The sequence below is a fragment of the Carettochelys insculpta genome, chromosome 30 (genome assembly GCF_033958435.1).
Source record: "Carettochelys insculpta isolate YL-2023 chromosome 30, ASM3395843v1, whole genome shotgun sequence".
In the NCBI taxonomy this organism is placed as follows: domain Eukaryota; kingdom Metazoa; phylum Chordata; order Testudines; family Carettochelyidae; genus Carettochelys; species Carettochelys insculpta.
The window spans coordinates 14,339,554-14,354,715 of record NC_134166.1 but is presented as its reverse complement, the minus strand read 5'-3'; the positions used below and the strand labels follow the sequence as shown (position 1 = coordinate 14,354,715).

The window sequence follows — 15,162 nt, the reverse complement described above, 5'->3', positions numbered from 1 at the left end:
CAGAAGAGAAGACTGAGGGGTGATTTAATAGCAGCCTTCAACTTGCTGAAGGGGAGCTCTAAAGAGGAGGGTGAGAAACTGTTCTCAGTGGTGTCAGACGGCAGAACAAGGAGCGATGGTCTGAAGTTGCAGAGGGAGAGGGGTAGGTTAGATATTTGGAAAAACTATTTCCCCGGGAGGGTGGTGAAGCTCTGGAATGCGTTGCCCGGAGAGGTGGTGGAATCTCCATCCCCAACAGTTTTTAAGTCCCAGCTCAACAGGGTCCTGGCTGGGATGACTTAGTTGGGGATGATCCTGCTTGAGGCAGGGGGCTGGACTTGATGACCTCCTGAGGTCCCTTCCAGCGCTAGAATGCTATGGGGAGGGGGCAGAGGGTTTGGTGAAGGGGGGATTGATTCAGGGGTGGGAGCTCAGGGCAGGGAGGGAAGAGGGCGCTTGGGGCAGGGAGGGAAGTGGGGGCTCGGGGCGGGGAGGGGAGTGGGTGCTGGGGGTGGGGAGGGAAATAGGTGCTGGGGGCAGGGAGGGAAGTGGGCGCTGGGGTGGGGAGGGGAGTGGGCGCTGGGAGTGGGGAGGGAAGTGGGCGCTCGGGGCAGGGAGGGAAGTCAGGGCTCGGGGCGGGGAGGGAAGTTGGCGCTGGGGCGGGGAGGGAAGTGGGTGCTGGGGACAGGGAGGGAAGTCGGGGCTCGGGGTGGGGAGGGGAGTGGGCACTGGGGCGGGGAGGGAAGTGGGCGCTGGGGGTGGGGAGGGGAGTGGGCACTGGGGCGGGGAGGGAAGTGGGCGCTGGGGGCAGGGAGGGAAGTGGGCGCTGGGGGTGGGGAGGGGAGTGGGCACTGGGGCAGGGAGGGAAGTGGGCGCTGGGGCAGGGGATGGGGTGCAAGGTGAAGGCAGGTGAGTGGCCCAGGGCTCAGTGCAGGGGGCTCAGGCCAGGCCTCTGGTGCCCTGTGATGGTGAGGGTGGTGTGGCTCCGGCTGCGGCTCCTGCCATGGGTCAGGGCTCTGCTCCTCCGACTGTGGCATCTCCTGGGGCGGGGGGGGGGCGGGAATCCAGGGCTGCCTGCTTGCTGGGTGGGGCTCGGGCTCTGCAGGCTGGCCCCAGCCTCCAGCTGATGTGGGAGTGGGGAGGTCCTTGCCTGGGGCACCATCCTGCATCCTGGTGCGGGCGCTGTGCTCCACAGGGAGAGCCAGCCTCCAGGTGCCCCCTGCTCTCCAGCTGCAGGTCTTCAGGAGCTAGTGTTGTAGGGGGCTACTTCCAGCCTCCAGGGCCCCCCAACCCTGCAGCCTGTTTGGGGGGATGCTCTGGGGACTGACCAGGCTCTGGGGGCTGCCCCCAGCCTCCAGCACAGCACCCCCCCTGCGGCCTGCAGGCTGCTGAGGTGGGGGCGAGGCTCTGGATCCGGGGCGGGCAATGATTTTTGAGGGGGGCCAGTCCAAGACATCAGTCAAGGGGTGCACTATTCTGTGGGGGGGTTGGGTCTGGGATGAGTCTGGGTGGAGAAGGGAACTCGGGCTGGGGGCTGGGGTGCAGGAGAGGGTCTGAGAGGGAGTTTGGGGCTGTGAGCTGGGGCTGGGGGTGGGGGGCAGGCTCTGGGAGTGGGAGGCGGGGCAGGCAAGGATCCTGGCTGGGGGGGTGTAGGAGTGGGTGCAGGGTCAGGGGGTGACTGCGGAAGGGGAGGGGAGGCTGCATTTCTATGGGGCTGGGCTCTATGCAGGTCCATGCACCTTGTATGATCAGCTGAGCCGATTAAAAAATTCAAGCCCCACTTGGGCCAGGCCCCAGCTCCTGCTGAGGGCCCCACAAACCTGCCCCCAGGTCCTGCCCCAAACCCCACTGCAGCTGGATCTCGTTTCCCTGGGCGTCGGTGCCAGCCTGCTGCACTGCCAAGGGGGCACACCCCACAGCTGTCCAGGCAGCAGCACTCTGACCACAGCGAGTGCCCCTGAAGGGTTAACGCGAGTCTGCCTCCCCCACTGCCAGGGCTGCTTGCCCAACCGGGGGCGTGACCCAGGCCAGTTCTGGGAATAACGCCGGCAGGGCTGAGAACTGAACCTGGCACATCCGGAGCCAGATGCAGCACACCTAGGGCCAGAGGTGGGGGGAGAGCGACCCCCAAGCCCCCTTGCAGGAGCCAGCCTCCCAAGGGCCCAGCGCCCCCTTTGGCCTGTGCCTGGGATATGCGGGCACCGTGCAAACCAGCCTCCAAGGGGGTGGGCGGAGTGAGCGCCCCCCAGGGGCTGACAGAGGCTCACCCCACTGGGCCTTGTGGGGTCGATGTGAAATCCCCCCACACCCCCAGGGTTGCCCCCTTAAAACCAAATCGCCTTCCGCTGCCGTAGGATACAGAACGTTTCCCTCCTCACAACCTCCACCCAGCCAACAACCTTTCAAGGACTCCCTGGCACCCCCCCTCACCATTCCTCCCATGCCAGGGGACCCCATCCTGCCACTGCCAGGGCCTCTGTCTGCCCCCCCCAACCCCAGTGCAGGAGCTCTGTGGCCCTTCCATTCCCTCTGTGCACCCTTGTCCAGGGGCTCTGTGTTCCCCTTCCCTGCTACCCTGTGCTGGGGGCTCTAGGGCTGCCACCTCTGAGATACAGAAATCCAGGACACACAGCATGAATCTGGCTGCGTCTGCAGATCACCCTCACAGCATCCCGAGGGCACAGCACAGACAAGGAGCTGAATTTCTCGTTCATTTCTTGTGTGAGGTTATAACTGACACGCCCTGCTGTGGACACCCATTGGCTACGTCTCCACCAGCACACAACATCAAAGTAAGAACATCGCAATAGGCTCCTTCAATGCTTATCGTCTACACGTCCTCCAGGGCTGGTGCCATCGACGTTCAGCATCGAAGCAGCAACGGGAAACGTCGAAAGGAGCTGCCCAGAAGGAAATGCGGAGCATCCACACACACAAGCGCTCCCTGTCGAAATAAGGGGCCAGCAAAGCCTGTAGACAGGGTCACAGGCTGGACTAGCCCTTCTGGGACAAGAGCAAGCCGTTCCCTTAAAAGGCCCCTTAAAAGTTCCCTTAAAAGGCCCCTCCCAGACACACTCGGCCTGCACAGCATGAGGTCCACAGAGCCAACAGCCGGTTGCAGACCCCATGCACGCAGCATGGCCCCCCAGCTGCAGCAGCAGCAGCCAAAAGCCCTGGGCTAAAGGCTGCTGCACACGGCGACCATAGAGCCCTGCAGGGGCTGGACAGAGCGTCTCTCAACCCCTCAGCTGATGGCTGCCATGGAGGACTCCGCTATTTCGATGTAGCAAGACGTGGATCGTCTACACACACCCTACTTCGACGTTGAACATTGAACCAGGGCACTGTTCCCATCTCCAGACAGGAATAGCAATTTCGCTGTCTCACTGCCTAACGTCGATTTCAACGTCAAAATAGCGCATGGCGTGTGTAGATGCGATGCGTGCTATTTCGACGTTGTGCCGGCTACTTCAAAATAGCCAGCTAGTGCAGATGCACCCATTGTGTGGTAAGCAGAGGGTTGCAGTCAGCCTGCAGACGTATGAGATGGGTCAGGAGTTAGAAGAGATAGTTATGGATTGGGGCTCTAAGGAAGAACAGCTGAAATGGGACGCAGAGGCTGAGTGCTGCCAGATTGGAGGCTTACAGCCCATGGGAGGGTTTGCTCAGGGGTGTGAGCACTGGCCTTTTAAACCCAAGGTTGTAAATTCAACTCCTGAGGAGGCCATTTAGGGACCTGGGGCAAATTGATTTAAAAAAGAGGGCTGGTTCGTGGTCCTGCCAAGATGGCAGGGGACTGGACTCGATGATCTTCCAAGGTGTTTTCCAGCTCTCTGAGATGCATATCTCCCTATAACATTATGATGTTACTTTAGGACTTGGCACTAAGCAAAGCTAACAGAAGTGAGCAAAGATAGCCCTAAGATGACGGGGAAATCAGCACCAAGGAGTAAGCGCATGAAAAATTAGTCGGAAGATTAATTTTAAAGCATAAAAATGTTGCCAAAAGGCACCTGTCCCCAGCATGGGCCTGAGCAGCGAAAGCCGGCTGTTCCTCAGTGCTCACGAGAAGACCGCCCACCCAGCCTACAGAAATTGGGTCCCAGCGTCCCTGGTAAGCTGAGCACTGGGCAACCGTCCAGGAGAGATTCAGGTTCTGCCCAGCGGATTAGCAGAGCCCACGCAGCCAGCAGTGTGGGTTTGTATGGGTGGTGCACGTCCGCACATGCCTTGGTGCACCTAATAAAATTTACTCTGCATCTGGACGGCAAAAAAGAAAGGGACAGTTGGTGCCAGCCATTTCTTGGGGCCACCAGACCAGCCAGGAGGAAAGGGACTGACACTTGTATGGGGCGGCACAGCACGTAGGGGAAGACAGACTCACTTTAGAAAAATAGGGGTGTCTAGACTGGGGAAAGTGGAACCAACCCTCTCCTGATGATCAATCCACAAGAGACCCCCCCCGCCTCCTTCCCTGACCCTGCCTCTGTCACCAGTGTAACTCTCCTGGTCACTGGAGCCTTGGGCTGCACAGCGGCTGTGCTGCAGTAATCCCCAATTCGTACCGTAACTGTCTTAACACTCGTAACACCGGCTGGAGGTGGCCCTTGTGAGTCGCCGTGTGGGTCCTGCCCCCGGCCTTTAGGTGCCTCTACATCATCTAACTCCAAAGCAAGAGGCAGAGGCGACTTTTGCTCAGCATCACCCAAACCTGTAACCGCCAGAGCTGACCCAGCCGGGGTGTAACACCACCTTCTGAAATTCACCATCAATAATATGAACAGCTGCAGCAGCTCCCTCGGGGAAGGAGCTGGCCAGGGCAGACCTGGTGAGCCGGCACTCCTATGCTCTGTGTTCCTCCCTCCCACCTCCTGCAGTGTCCCCCCAGCCAACTCCACTGTAACTGCCTCCAGGGGAGGGCTGTCCTTCACCCTGCAGAGCAAATAACTGCGGCAAACCAGGGCCTGAGCCCCGCATTCCACCGCATGTACCAGGTGTCCAAGGCCCATCAAACCCAGGGCTCAGGGGGTGCTAGCATGTGGATAGTCCAGCCCCTCAACAAGCGACAAACACTGCATCTGGCCTGTGCATTCCTGGGGCCTCCATGTTGGTATTCTGAGGACTTTAGCTCCGAACCTTCCAGTTCCAGTTTGGGGCCAGATGATTCTAATTGCAACACTCCCTAAGCCTCTGTTGATAACTTCCAACCTCCAGCCAGAAAGTTTGCTGCGTCAGAGCCCTGTGGCCCAGATCCCAGTCCTGCTCCATCACCGGCGCCATGAAGACACTTCTCCTTTTCTGCCTCTTCTCGGCCCTGCTAGAAACAGGTGAGAATGCAGTCCTGGAGGTCTGTGAACCTCTGCCCAGTGCCAGCAGACAAAGACGCACCCAGTAGGAGTTGTGGTGGAGGAGAAGAGCTCTCCCTCCCAGGGTGAAATATGCCCCAGCTCTGACATCTCGTCTCTGGCCGCCCACCACCTGTCCCGCTTGTGGAGATTCCTCCCATGGCTCTTTCCTGGGGAGACAGGGCCCCCCAGATCCCACCAAGCTCTATGCGAGGGAAGCTGCCTCACTTGGTTTTGCAATAGAGGGAAGGACAACACCAGCCCAAAACCAAGGAATTCAGGGCCAGATCCCAGCTGGGGTCAATGGGCGTAGCTCCATTGAGTCAGTGGGGCCAGATCCCAGCTGAGGTCTATGGCAGGGTTCCCACCAAGGTTTTCCATCCATGAGTGGAATACATCTTGTGTTGTGCATCAAGGCCTGTGCAGCTGTGCACCCCCAAAAGAGACACAGGCTGCTGTCTGTGGGAAGCTGTGGGTGCTCTGCTTATCAGCTGGGTGGTATTTGGGTCTCTCCTAGATGACTGCCCAAGTGCTCAGCTTACAGGGAACATTGGCCAATGGGCCGCAGCTCCACTGGAGTCACTGGCGCAGGTCCCAGCTGGGGTCAATGGATCAGAGCTCCATTAGGGTCACTGGGGCAGGTCCCAGCTGGGCTCGATGACCTGTCGCTCCAGTGGGGCACAGGGGAATGGTGGGTCTGGCCTGAGGGCTGAGCACACCCAAATCACATTGCCTTTGCTTCTCTAGGGAGCTGCCTGTCATGTGAGGTTTGCTTTGGCGTCCACAGCATCTGTACGGGCGACCTCCATGTCTGCAGTGAGCAAATGGATTCCTGCGGGATCATTATATCAGAAACAGTTATAGGTAGGTGCAGGAAACCTTGAAGCAGCACAGACCACAGTCAGTATCAGGAGGGGGCAGGGTCTGGCGGGTTAGAGCTGGGGGGAGTTGGGAGCCAGGACTCCTGGGTTCTATCTGCAGCTCTGGAAGGGGGTCTTGTGGATTGCAGGGAAAGGATGGGAGCCAGGACTCCTGAGCTCTCTCCCAGGCATGGGAGGGGAGAGACATCCAGACAGTTAGGTTGCAGGGATGGAAGCAGCTGTGGGTGTCGGTTGAGCTGGTTCTATATTGACCTTGGGTGAATCATTCCTCCCATACATCATGCCTCAGTTTCCCCCATTAGCTTGATTATAATCCCACATGTGAGGACCTGTGATGGGGATCCGGAGACAGGAATACCAGCAACTAAAGCCTCATCTCCTTTTCTTCCCATGCAGGGGAGCTGAAGACCCCAAACATTATCAAAGCCTGTGTGTCCTCCCGCCAGTGTAACCTTGAGCCTCTTTTCATTACTTTGGGGAATGGGATATCTGTGAGCACGAATATCGCCTGCTGTGAGGGAAAGTCCTGTGAAAACCCATCCGTTAAAGGTAACTTGTTTATATCCCCACCTTTGCCTCACCCCTGCAGGGGTTTCTGTGGGAAGATGGATGGATCATGAAAGAAACTTTGTTCCCCCTGTCCTGCAGGGGGTGCCCCATTGGATAACGATGAGCCGCTGCATATAGTCCTCCTGTCCTGCAGGGTGTGCCCCATTGGATAACACTAAGCCCCTGCATATAGTCCTCCTGTCCTGCAGGGGGTGCCCCATTGGATAACACTGAGCCGCTGTGTATAGTCCTGCTGTCCTGCAGGGGGTGCCCCATTGGATAACGATGAGCCGCTGCATATAGTCCTCCTGTCCTGCAGGGTGTGCCCCATTGGATAACACTGAGCTGCTGTGTATAGTCCTGCTGTCCTGCAGGGGGTGCCCCATTGGATAACACTGAGCCTCTGTGTATAGTCCTCCTGTCCTGCAGGGGGTGCCCCATTGGATAACACTAAGCCCCTGCATATAGTCCTCCTGTCCTGCAGGGGGTGCCCCATTGGATAACACTGAGCCGCTGTGTATAGTCCTGCTGTCCTGCAGGGGGTGCCCCATTGGATAACACTGAGCCCCTGCATATAGTCCTCCTGTCCTGCAGGGGGTGCCCCATTGGATAACACTGAGCCCCTGCATATAGTCCTCCTGTCCTGCAGGGGGTGCCCCATTGGATAACACTGAGCCCCTGCATATAGTCCTCCTGTGCTGCAGGGGTGCCCCATTGAACAACACTGAGCCCCTGTATATAATCCTCCTGTGCTGCAGGGGGTGCCCCATTGGATAACACTGAGCCCCTGCATATAGTCCTCCTGTGCTGCAGGGGGTGCTCCATTGGATAACACTGGGCCCCTGTATATAGTCCTCCTGTGCTGCAGGGGGTGCCCCATTGGATAACACTGGGCCCCTGGGAATAGAAACATAGAAGTGGAAGACAAATGTTACAACTGTTGCAGATGATGCTGAGCTGGAAGGAGTTGCAACTACTTTGGAGAATAGAGTCATAAGTGAAAAGTGATCTGGACAAGCTAGAGAAATGGTACAGATATAGATATAGAGACCTCATAGAGCTGGAAGGGACCTTAGGAGGTCATTAAGCCCAGTCCCCTACCTTCTTGGTAGAACCAAGCACCATCCAAGACAGCTGTTTTTTGTTAAATTTATTTATCCCAGAACCATAAATGATCCTCTCAAGGATTAAACTTACAATCTTGTGTTTAGCAGTCCAAGGCTCAAACCACTGAGCTCCTTCTCCCCACTGAGTGGGCCAGGATGGTGTTCAATAAGGACAAATGATAAGTACCCTACTTACTGAGGAACAGTAACAGAGAGGGAGCTGTGCTAGTCTATATACTATCAAAACAAAAAGCAGTCAAGTAGCACTTTAAAGACTAGCAAAATAATTTATTAGGTGAGCTTTCGTGGGACAGACCCACTTCAAGTGGGTCTGTCCCACGAAAGCTCACCTAATAAATTATTTTGCTAGTCTTTAAAGTGCTACTTGACTGCTTTTTTTTATTGCTGTGGAACAGTTTCCCACATTCAGAATGCGAGGGGACTCCCTAGGAAGGAGCCCTGCAGAAAAGTATCTAGGGGGTCAGAGTGGACCACAAGCTAAATACAAGTCAACAGTGTGACTGTTGCAAAAAAAGCAAACCCCATTCTGGGACGCGTTACCAGGAATGTCATGAGCAAGACACACAAAGTCATTCTTCCTCTCTACTCTGCATTGATCAGGCCTCAGCTGGAGTAGTGTGTCTGCCTGTATTCCTAGAAAGATGTAGAGAGGGTCCAGAGAGGAGCAACAAGAAAGATGAAAGGTCAAGAGAACATGAGCTCTGAGGAACGACTGGCAGAACTGGGCATGTTTAGGCTGGAAAAGAGGAAACTGAGAGGCGACATGATCACTGCTTTCAAGTACCTCAAAGAGGGTTACAAGGAGGAGGGAGAAAAGTTGTTCTCCTTGGCCTCTGAGGACAGGACAAGGAGCAATGGGCTTAAACTGAAGCCAGGGAGGTTTAAGTTGGACATTAGGAAGACGTTCCCAACTGTCAGGATGGTTAAGCACTGGAATAAATTGCCTGGGGAGGTTGTGGAATCTCCATCACTGGAGATATTTAAGAGCAGGTTAGACAGACACCTCTCAGGGATGATCTAGGTGGTACCAGGCCCTGCCATGAGGGCAGAGGACCGGAGTTGATGGCCTCTCAAGGGCCCTTCCCGTTCCAATGTTCTATGATTCTCTGACAAGCCTGGAGAGGTCATCAGATCCAGTCCCCTGCACTCGTAGCAGGACTGAGCACCATCTGGATAGTCCTCCTGCCCTGCAGGGGGTGCCCCATTGACTAACCCTGAGCCCCTGCACGGGCGGAGGGTGGCAGGCAGGTCTCTTGGTTTCCACCGTGGGTGAACCCAGTTGATCCGACTCAGGGTAGGATCCAGGGCTCCCTGCTGCAAACCTCTCCCTTAGCCAAGCTACACCACCTCCTACAGGGGCACCCAGGGCCGAGTAGTGCAGCCCCCAGCAGTTCCCCGTGCCCCGACATTCTCTGGGGTGCATCCCCCAGCTGACTGCATTTTCTCCGCTTCTTCCCAGTGCCCCTGGCTAACACCACTCTGAACAGCTGGCGCTGCCCAGCCTGCTACTCCGTGTTCTCCCATCACTGCAAGGAAGAGGTCATTGACTGCATGGGCACCCAGAACCAGTGCCTCCACATCAGCGGCACCATGAAAAGCGGTAATTGCCACCCGGCTGGTTCTCCATTCTGATTGCCCCTCCAGGAAGGAGCTGCGCATGTCAGGGTGCCCCCGAGGTGGGGAAGAATTGGGCAGAGGCTCGGTACACCTGGGGTATGTCCCCAGGATTTCTGCTCAGTGTACCTCTGCTTCCCTTTGGGGTTTTGTTGTAGACATCCTGAGGACTTGGAGACAGGTCTGAAAAAGCCTATGGAAAGAAGGGAAAAAACTGGGGCTATGCAACCCTGGCTGGGATCTGCCCATTGACTCCAATGGAATTACAGCCCATTGACCCCATCTGGGATCTGGCTCAATGATTCCAATGGAGATATGACCCATTGACCCCAGCTGGCATCTGCCCCATTGACTCCAAGGGAGTTACGGCCCACTGACCTCATCTGGGATCTGGCCCATTGACTTAATGGGAGTTATGGTCCATTGACCCCAGATGGGATCTGGCCCAATGACTTCAATGGAGATATGACCCACTGACCCCAGTGGGATCTTCCCCCATTGACTTCAGTGGAGTTATGGCCCATTGACCCCAGCTGGGATCTGGCCCCATTCACCGAGGTGACATGATAGAACATATGAAATAATGGCTGGTCCTGTGGCACCTTATAGACTAATAGAAAAGTTTTGAGCATGAGCTTTCGTGAGCACAGACTCACTTCATCAGATGCTCATCAGAAGAGAGTCTTTGCTCACGAAAGCTCATGCTCAAAACTTTTCTGTTAGTCTGTAAGGTGCCACAGGACCCTTCATTGTTGTTACAGATCCAGACTAACACGGTTACCACTCTGATACTTGAAATAATGACTGTGATACAGACGCTTAGAGCAACAAATAAAGGGACATTCGATAGATAAATAGATAGATAGATAGATAGATTCGGTGTATGGGGATAGACAGAATCATAGAATCATAGAACACTAGGACTGGAAGGGACCTCGAGAGGCCATCGAGTCCAGCCCCCTGCCCCAATGGCAGGACCAAGTACTATCTAAACCATCCCTGATAGACATCTATCTAACCTGTTCTTAAATATCTCCAGCGATGGAGATTCCACAACCTCCCTTGGCAATTTATTCCACTGTTTGACCACCCTGACAGTTAGGAACTTTTTCCAAATGCCCAACCTAAACCTCCCTTGCTGCAGTTTAAGCCCATTGCCTCTTGTTCTATCCTCAGAAGCCAAGAAGATCAAGTTTTCTCCTTCCTCCTTATGACTGCCTTTTAGATACCTGAAAACCGATATCACGTCACCCCTCAATCTTCTCTTTTCCAAACTAAACAAGCCCAATTCTTTCAACCTTTTTTCATAGGTCACATTCTCTAGACCTTTAATCGTTCTTGTTGCTCTTTTCTGGACCCTCTCTAGTTTCTCCACATCTTTTTTGAACTGCGGTGCCCAGAACTGGACACAATACTCCAGCTGAGGCCTAACCAGCGCAGAGTAGAGCGGGAGAATGACTTCTCATGTCTTGTTCACAACACACCTGTTAATGCATCCTAGAATCATGTTTGCTTTTTTTGCAACAGCATCACACTGTTGACTCATATTTAGCTTGTGGTCCACTATAATCCCTAGATCCCTTTCTGCTGTAGTCGTTCCTAGACAGTATCTCCCCATTCTGTATGTGTGAAACTGATTGTTCCTTCCCAAGTGGAGCAATTTGCATTTGTCCTTATTAAACTTCTTCCTGTTACCTCAGATCATTTCTCTAATTTATCCAGATCATTTTGAATTAGGACCTTGTCCTTCAAAGCGGTGCAACCCCTCCCAGCTTGGTATCATCTGCAAACTTAATAAGCGTACTTTCTATGCCAATATCTAAATCATTGATGAAGACATTGAACAGAACCGGTCCTAACACAGACCCCTGTGGAACCCCACTTGTTATACTTTTCCAGCAGGACTGAGAACCATTAAGAACTACTCTCTGGGTACAGTTATCCAGCCAGTTATGCACCCACCTTATAGTAGCCTCATCTAAATTGTATTTGCCTACTTTTGACAAGAATATCATGCGAGACCATATCAAATGCTTTACTAAAGTCTAGGTATACCACATCTACTACTTCTCCCCTATCCACAAGGCTCATTATCCTATCAAAGAAAGCTATCAGATTAGTTTGACAAGCTTTATTCTTTACAAACCCATGCTGGCTGTTTCCTATTACCTTACCACTTTCCAAGTGGTTGCAGATGATTTCTTTAATTACCTGCTCCATTATCTTTCCTGGCACAGAAGTTAAGCTGACTGGCCTGTAGTTTCCTGGGTTATTCTTATTCCCCTTTTTATAGATGGGCACTATATTTGCCCTTTACCAGTCTTCTGGAATCTCTCCTGTCTCCCATGATTTTCCAAAGATGATAGATAAAGGCTCAGATACCTCCCCTATCAGCTCCTTGAGTATTCTAGGGTGCATTTCATCAGGCCCTGGTGACTTGCAGACATCTAATTTTCCTAAGTGATTTTTAACTTGTTCTTTTTTTATTTCAACTTGACCGTGTCTACACTAGCCTCAAACTTTGAAATGGCCATGCAAATGGCCATTTCAAAGTTTACTAATGAAGCGCTGAAATGCATATTCAGCTCTTCATTAGCATGCGGGCGGCCACGGCACTTCGAAATTGACGTGGCTCGCTGCCACGCGGCTCGTCCCGACGGGGCTCCTTGTCGAAAGGACCCTGCCTACTTTGAAGTCCCCTTACTCCCATGAGCAGATGGGAATAAGGGGACTTCGAAGTAGGTGGGGTCCTTTCAAAAAGGAGCCCCGTTGGGACGAGCCGCGCGGTGGCGAGCCACGTCAATTTCGAAGAGCCGCGGCCGCCCACATGCTAATGAAGCGCTGAATATGCATTTCAGCGCTTCATTAGTATACTTCGAAATGGCCATTTGCATGGCCATTTCAAAGTTTGAGGCTAGTGTAGACGTAGCCCTTCTAACCCTACCCCTTTCCCATTAGCATTCACTATGTTGGGCATTCCTTCATCAGACTTCTCAGTGAAGACCGAAACAAAGAAGTCATTAAGCATCTCTGCCATTTCCAAGTTCCCTGTTACTGTTTCTCCCTCCTCACTGAGCAATGGCCCTACCCTGTCCCTGGTCTTCCCCTAGTTTCTAATATATTTATAAAAAGCCTTCTTGTTTCCCTTTATGCCTGTAGCTAGTTTGAGCTCATTTTGTGCCTTAGCCTTTCTAATCTTTCTCCTGCATTCTTGTGTTGTTTGCCTTTTTTCATCCTTTGTAATTTTTCGTTGTTTCCATTTTTTATATAATTCCTTTTTTATTTTGAGATCATGCAAGATCTCCTGGTTAAGCCAAGGCGGTCTTTTTCCATATTTTCTATCTTTCATATTTTCTTAGATAGATAGATACGATGTATGGGGATACATAGATAGATAGATAGATGTGACTGTTCAATGAGACTGAAAATGGACACAGTCATTACGATGAAAAGAAACACTTTTTCCAGCCCATAACCCATTCGTCTGTGGGACTCCCCACTGTGGGATATCACTGTGGTTCAGATCTCTGCAAGATTCCGAAGGGGTTGTAGGCTTAGCAAGAACAACTGGAGTGATCTTAATGAATGATCATAAAAATCTTGGCAGGGACATTGAACCTCTGCTGATCTGCAGCTATTAGCAATCAGGATGAAACCTCGAGTAGGAGAATATCCAACGTACTGAGCAGTGTGGACACCTTCTTCTGCAGGATCATGTGCTGGCCACTGATGGAGGCAGGATTCTGTTCTATGCACAGTGCCCTGCACAACAGGGCCCCAAAATGCCCTGGTGTCTCTCAATTTGTAGAATCACAGGCTCTAAAGTAATACAGAAAAAGTTACAATACCCAGGACATCCTGCCTGGGCTCCTGACAAAATCCCCCAGGTGGTTGGACCTGCCCACCTGCCCTTTCCTAAATTCGGAGTCCTGACATAACAGGATCTCTTCAGAGCCTCTAAGGAGAGCTTGGTAAGGATCCCACTTCTCACACCATCAGTCAGATCCACCATTGCTGGATGAATGGGAACTAACACTGGACTGTTCCAAAGTTTGTTAGAGATTACGGCCTGGCATGACTTAACCAGGGCTCACAGCATAACAGTGCACCAGAACAGAGGAAGGGAAACTCTTGGGTAGGCAGGTCTAGGTGAGCAGCAAGGGGTCATGCAGTGTTGTACAGGACCAGAGTCATACAGGGTCATCAGTCCCCATCACTAACCCCCCTGCTTTGCTTCCCACAGGCGAGTCAACTGTGCACACCACCATGAAAGGCTGTGCCACTGAGTCTGCCTGCGCCCATATACAACAATTCCAAGGGGCCTTTGGGGGGCTCAGTGCAGATTTCACCACAGCCGAATGCAGACCAGCCTTCTCCCGTCTGGCCAGCATGACTCCAGAGCCAGCAGCTCTTGTCCTCCCGGCCCTCCTTCCTCTCCTGCTGGGGAATGTCCTCTCCTGAGTCCCGTCCCGCGGTACAGCTGTGCTGCTTTGGGCAGCCACGCCTGAGGCTCCCACGCCCCTGTGCCGATTCCCTTCCCCTTTCCTGGGATTAACTGAATAAAACAGACTGGAGATAACTGGTGTGTGTGTGTGTGTGTGTGTGTGTGTGTGTGTGATCACGAATCTCCGATACTGTCTGTCTCTCTGTGTACAATAACAAGTGTTGTACTCCGGGTGTGTGTCGTAACGAGTCTTGTTGCATCTGTGCGTGATCATGCGTCTTGGACTGGGTGTGCTCATTTATGGGTGTGATTACAAGTCCTGGCTCATGTGTGTAATCACGTCTTGGATTGTGGAGGGCTGTGGAGGTCTTTGGCATTGGGTGGGTGTGCAGGTATAACCCCGAGTCCCGGGTTGTGTGTGCAATCGTTAGCCTTGGCTCAGGGGTCTGTGTGTGAGGTGGTGAGTCTGTGCATGTGTGTTTGTGATGCTCTGATAGATTCCCCTGTGTTTAATTCCACAGCCAGTTGTGGGGTTGGCAGAAGCCCAGTTCTGTAGCTGTTTGGTTCTAGGACAACGCCTAGCAGTGGAGTCAGGAAAGCGTGTGCAGGCACGCACACGCACAAAGTACAGCCTGAACTGAACCTCTCCCCCGGCTCCCTCTTCTAATTGTAAATAAGACTTTTGTGGCAAGGTCACTACCCCGGGCTGCAGACCTGAAAGAGTTAGAGTGGCTGACCCCCCCAACCCCCCATCCCCACCCCCATGCCTGCAAACGCCAGGACAGTGTTCCTTCCTGCACAGAGCAGCTGTTGGAAAGAAGCCACGGGCGGGGGCTGAACCCTGGACTCAGGCGGGGGCTGAACCCTGGACTCAGGCGGGGGGAGCGGGGTGTGGAGAGGCGGGAGGGAAAGTGTTTCACATTGGAATTAAAGGAGTCAAGTCTATAAACATGTAGCACTGCAGCTCCCTAACCTGCTTTGCAGGATCCAGCCAGCAGAGAGGGGGCCAATAACACACACGGGTATGGGTCCAGGTTACACTGATGCTACCAGGATCAGAGAGGGAGCCCTGTCAGTCTGTAGCTTCGAGAGCAACAAGAAGTCTTGTGGCACCTTATAGACTAACAGATGTTTTGGAGCCTAAGCTTTCGTGGGCAAAGACCTGCTGCATCAGATGCATGAGTGGGGCGGGGGTGGTTTCAGAGGGGTATTTAAAAGGAGGG

General features: G+C 53.5%; 1 protein-coding gene across 2 annotated transcripts; it reads left to right on the top strand.

Annotated features, from left to right (window-relative positions):
- Positions 1-14,074, top strand: LOC142003662 (phospholipase A2 inhibitor gamma subunit B-like). Of its 2 annotated transcripts, none has more exons than XM_074980804.1 (6): positions 1-70; positions 5,194-5,306; positions 6,072-6,188; positions 6,602-6,754; positions 9,341-9,481; positions 13,739-14,074. In XM_074980804.1, the coding sequence occupies exons 2-6, from the start codon at positions 5,258-5,260 to the stop codon at positions 13,954-13,956; spliced, it is 678 nt and encodes a 225-aa protein (XP_074836905.1). In that variant the 5' UTR covers positions 1-70; positions 5,194-5,257; the 3' UTR covers positions 13,957-14,074. The 2 variants fall into 2 exon arrangements, with proteins under 2 accessions (XP_074836905.1, XP_074836904.1); XM_074980803.1 differs by having other exon boundaries at positions 18-142.
- Positions 14,075-15,162: the final 1,088 nt, after the last annotated feature.

Excerpts from the sequence above, each read along its gene's own strand:
- LOC142003662 (XM_074980804.1), top strand. The coding sequence starts at position 5,258 with ATGAAGACACTTCTCCTTTTCTGCCTCTTCTCGGCCCTGCTAGAAACA. Across the intron at positions 5,307-6,071 it reads CTCGGCCCTGCTAGAAACAG|GGAGCTGCCTGTCATGTGAG; the intron begins GTGAGAATGCAG and ends TTGCTTCTCTAG. Across the intron at positions 6,189-6,601 it reads TATATCAGAAACAGTTATAG|GGGAGCTGAAGACCCCAAAC; the intron begins GTAGGTGCAGGA and ends CTTCCCATGCAG.